Source organism: Malus sylvestris, chromosome 13 (assembly GCF_916048215.2).
Source record: "Malus sylvestris chromosome 13, drMalSylv7.2, whole genome shotgun sequence".
NCBI lineage: Eukaryota > Viridiplantae > Streptophyta > Magnoliopsida > Rosales > Rosaceae > Malus > Malus sylvestris.
The window spans coordinates 4,808,075-4,811,693 of record NC_062272.1 but is presented as its reverse complement, the minus strand read 5'-3'; the positions used below and the strand labels follow the sequence as shown (position 1 = coordinate 4,811,693).

General features: G+C 40.7%; 1 protein-coding gene across 1 annotated transcript; it reads right to left on the bottom strand.

Moving 5' to 3' along the window:
* Window positions 1-307: 307 nt before the first annotated feature.
* On the bottom strand, window positions 308-2,918 carry LOC126596645 (peptidyl-prolyl cis-trans isomerase CYP23-like). The gene is made up of 7 exons (XM_050263311.1): window positions 2,680-2,918; window positions 2,330-2,592; window positions 2,135-2,207; window positions 1,965-2,054; window positions 1,313-1,352; window positions 930-1,012; window positions 308-850 (listed from the first exon to the last, which is right to left on the bottom strand). Exons 1-7 carry the CDS (start codon window positions 2,839-2,841, stop codon window positions 830-832), a joined length of 732 nt encoding a protein of 243 aa, XP_050119268.1. The 5' UTR covers window positions 2,842-2,918; the 3' UTR covers window positions 308-829.
* Between the last annotated feature and the right edge of the window lie 701 nt (window positions 2,919-3,619).

Genomic DNA, 3,619 nt, shown 5'->3' with positions numbered 1-3,619 from the left:
CGATAAATTTCACCATGCAACACATGACTCCTTGTCTGCAAGGCCAGCGACATGTTTTGACCCAAATCGACCGTCAACTGAATCTTACTGTCTCGCTTTTGTCGTTACGGTGAAAGTTGTGGGCAGAGTCCACTCAATCTACCTCCATACATTTTACGCCCTCAAAGCACTAGGGTACTTCCGGTTTGTTAGGAATTTGACATGTTTCCGATTGTTACGCGAAGCTGCAAATTTCTCATCAATTTGGTGGCAAAAACCGGGCTAATAAGAGTTCAACTCTCACCGTCCTCTCGAGTAAAGATCAAACTTCCGAGGCGCCAAGCAACATTTCAATCTTATTTTATAAGTCTAGAGTTTTCTTGTGTACGGTACGATACTTTGCAACATATGTCATTATAGGCGGCATCTCAAGATCAAGAGTAACTTGAACTTGGGATACCGTCATAGTTACATTCTCGTTACCCGGAAGTACTTTCCATACAAACAACAGTGAAGAGTAATACTACCAACACTAAGCCACTATAAATCCATTATTTGCTTCCACAGCTAACATAAAGAATCAAGTGTGTGGTTTCAACGAACATGTCAGCCATTATCGACATCCAGTACAACATCAGGTTTCGATGTTCACTTACAGAGACAGCTTTAGTGTCAGGTATTCAGCGGCAGATACTCGATTGACACCACAAATATTGTCTCCCATCTGCTCGAATGGATCTTTTTGAACTTTCCTCACCCTTTGTACACTGTTCTCTGACAACATACAGCGGATATCTGGAAGATTGATAGCAACCACAGCATCTCTTCATTCTGATATTTGCTTGCTATGTCATGGGAAACATTTCATTCTCTACAAATATGACACGTGATAAGTCCATGTTTACATTTGGATGTTTGAAAAGATAATGTTCGTTGTAAATCTTATTTACCTGTCTCTCGATTTCAACAGCAGATGCAGCAAGCCTCTGCTTCATGACAGACCTCTCATGTTCACAATGCTCCATCTCGGTGTCTAAAAGTAACACAATCAAGCCATAAACACAATGTAAACTAAACCGATTTAAATGATTTAAATGTGATCATTAAAATCTCCAATGCAACAAACACTGGACCCGTCATCACATGGCAGACATGTATCAACAAGGAAAGAAGTAACGAAACGGAGAACTTCAGAGATGTGCACGGTTCGGCCTTTGGCCTCAAACTTTTCAAAAAACCTACCGCTGCTCCTTTATCCAGTCGTTAAAGCTAGTGTCAATACATATGAAACTAGTACAAGCAATGAATAAATCAAAGGGTGCTTGATTCTCACCATAGTAGTATGTTGACAGAATTGTAATGCGCTCGGTGGGCTGGAGGGAAAAATAAGAAAATGAATTAAAGAGAATAATCATTTCTGAGCCAAGAATGCAGTGATTCTCCCATCAAACGGATATAAGAGTTGTGACCCAGAGCATATATGATAAAGGCGTAACTGAAGCATAACTAATAGGCCGTGGTAAGAAGCACGGCTACTTTACCACATGCAACCAATGAGTATAATGTACGGGGAAATACTAATGCCGGAGACACTGGTAGATAACACTACCTGTGGTGCATAGGGTAAAAGTACAGCAGTCCAAGTATGATGACAAAACATTTATACCCCAGAGAGAGAACCATATGACTCCACATAACAAGAATTTTAATTTAATTTAATTATACGAAACTCATCCAATTGGATGTCAAGCTCCCTAGCAAAGCGAAAATATTTAGTTTCGACTCCAATCCATTAATACATTTGCACATCAAATGTAATGGCAATATCTATAGACATCTTAGAAGGGTGAAAATAACTAGCTATATTGTTCTATGATACTATCCTACGTAACTAACACAGGAAAACTATGATTCTAACTTTACAGGATTGACGAATTGATCTTATCGAAATTGAAAATAAGCGAATAGCATAGGGATAAGCATACCATTACGAAAATCCCTTCCCGATGTGTAGGGAGTTCCTCGAGCGCTCTCAAGGTCTCATCACCTTTGGTAACTTTCCCAAATATTGCATACTGAAAAGGTTTTCTTATGTCAACACATTATCGATGATCATGCCCGATTCAACAATGTCATCAAAGTGTAGTCAGCTTACCTTCCCATCAAGATGAGGGGAATCTCCAAGCAGCATTGAGAAGGAGGATCCGGCGCTGTTCGGATCGTCATATCTACACAAAAAAATAGCAAAAACAACAATTACCCAGATAGTAATTTACAATTAAAGACACGAAAATGCGAAAATTTCAAACTTCTAAGCAAGTAAATCAGAAAGATAGAGACTTCACTGTACCTTCCCATGGAAAGAATGCCCCTGACATGCTTAACGGCACTGAACTCTCCGACAACCGTCTTCTCCGCCTCTCTCCGCTGTTCCTCGTTCATCGGAGCCGACCTTCCGCTGGCCACGTCGGCCACTTGGGCGACGAACCCTTTCTCAACCCTAAAGATGTGGTTGGTGTTGTAGCCGCCGAGACGCACCAGCTTGAAAATGTGCTCCACCGTCTTCGGCGCGACGGTCGGGTAGAACCCGAATTCGATGTCGCCATAGTTGGTCTGTAAAATCACACAAGATCAAAATCCAAATTCGTCCCCAAAAATTCACATTAATTTCTACTACGTTTTCAAATTTAATTTTTTTACCTGAAAAACGACGCGGGCGGATCCGAGCAGCGGGTCCGGAGAAGAAGCTGCGACGAAACTTGTCAGAAATGTGGAGTGAAAGTAAAAGCAACTGATCAGTCCGATCAGTGCCGATTTGCGGTTCAACATTTTCCCACCAAATCTGCCGTCCGTCCAACGCATTTCGCGTCAACTACCAAAAACACGCTGCTCGGTTCAACATTATAGGGCTTTGAGTATTTTATGAGGCCCAAATTTTGCGTGCCCAACTCTTGACCCAAAAATGCTACTAGAGGCCCAATAAATTTGTAAGCAGTGCAAAGTTATGGTTTTCGGATGTTTTGTAACGGAACTGTCGTTAGTACTCCAAAAATAATGATGCTGCAATCTTTTTTATTTGTAAATTATGGAGGAGTTCATGACGAGTTCTTTGCGGAGCTAGTTACACAAAAATTATGTTTAATTTGATATCTGGGTCGAGTTGAGACAATGTTGATTGTATGAAATGTCCTCTTATTGAGCTAAAACGACATGTTTTCGAGCTTTCATATGGAGAGGAGCCTTGATAACACACCATTTAAGGAGGAAACTAAGCTCATGTTAGTTAAACCATGACTAACATGCCTAGTTAAACCATTCTGGTAAAAGCATGAAACTTTTATTTTGAGTTTCAACCGAGCTCATGTTAGTTTCACCTGATACGGAGATGCCATGCAGACGTATAAGTTCCTTCTTTGAGAATGCAACCATGACCGGCATCTTGGATCAACAAGGCACCATCCTTTTTTCTTTTTTTTTCTTTTTTTTTTGTAGGTGAGAAACGGGCCCAACTAGGCCTATGACGTTGAAATGTCATCCGGTCCACATAGGCTACAATTATTATTGTATCGCCATGACCTATGGGAAGGGATTATTTGCTAATATGTGCTCTTTTTCACGAGTGGCTGTAATGACATTGAAA

Bases quoted from the DNA above. Each gene is read 5' to 3' on its own strand.
- LOC126596645 (XM_050263311.1), bottom strand. From the start codon at position 2,841: ATGCGTTGGACGGACGGCAGATTTGGTGGGAAAATGTTGAACCGCAAA. The intron at 2,593-2,679 runs GTAAAAAAATTA...GTGATTTTACAG, and splicing joins CCGCCCGCGTCGTTTTTCAG to ACCAACTATGGCGACATCGA. The intron at 2,208-2,329 runs GTACAGTGAAGT...TTTTTTGTGTAG, and splicing joins GGCATTCTTTCCATGGGAAG to ATATGACGATCCGAACAGCG.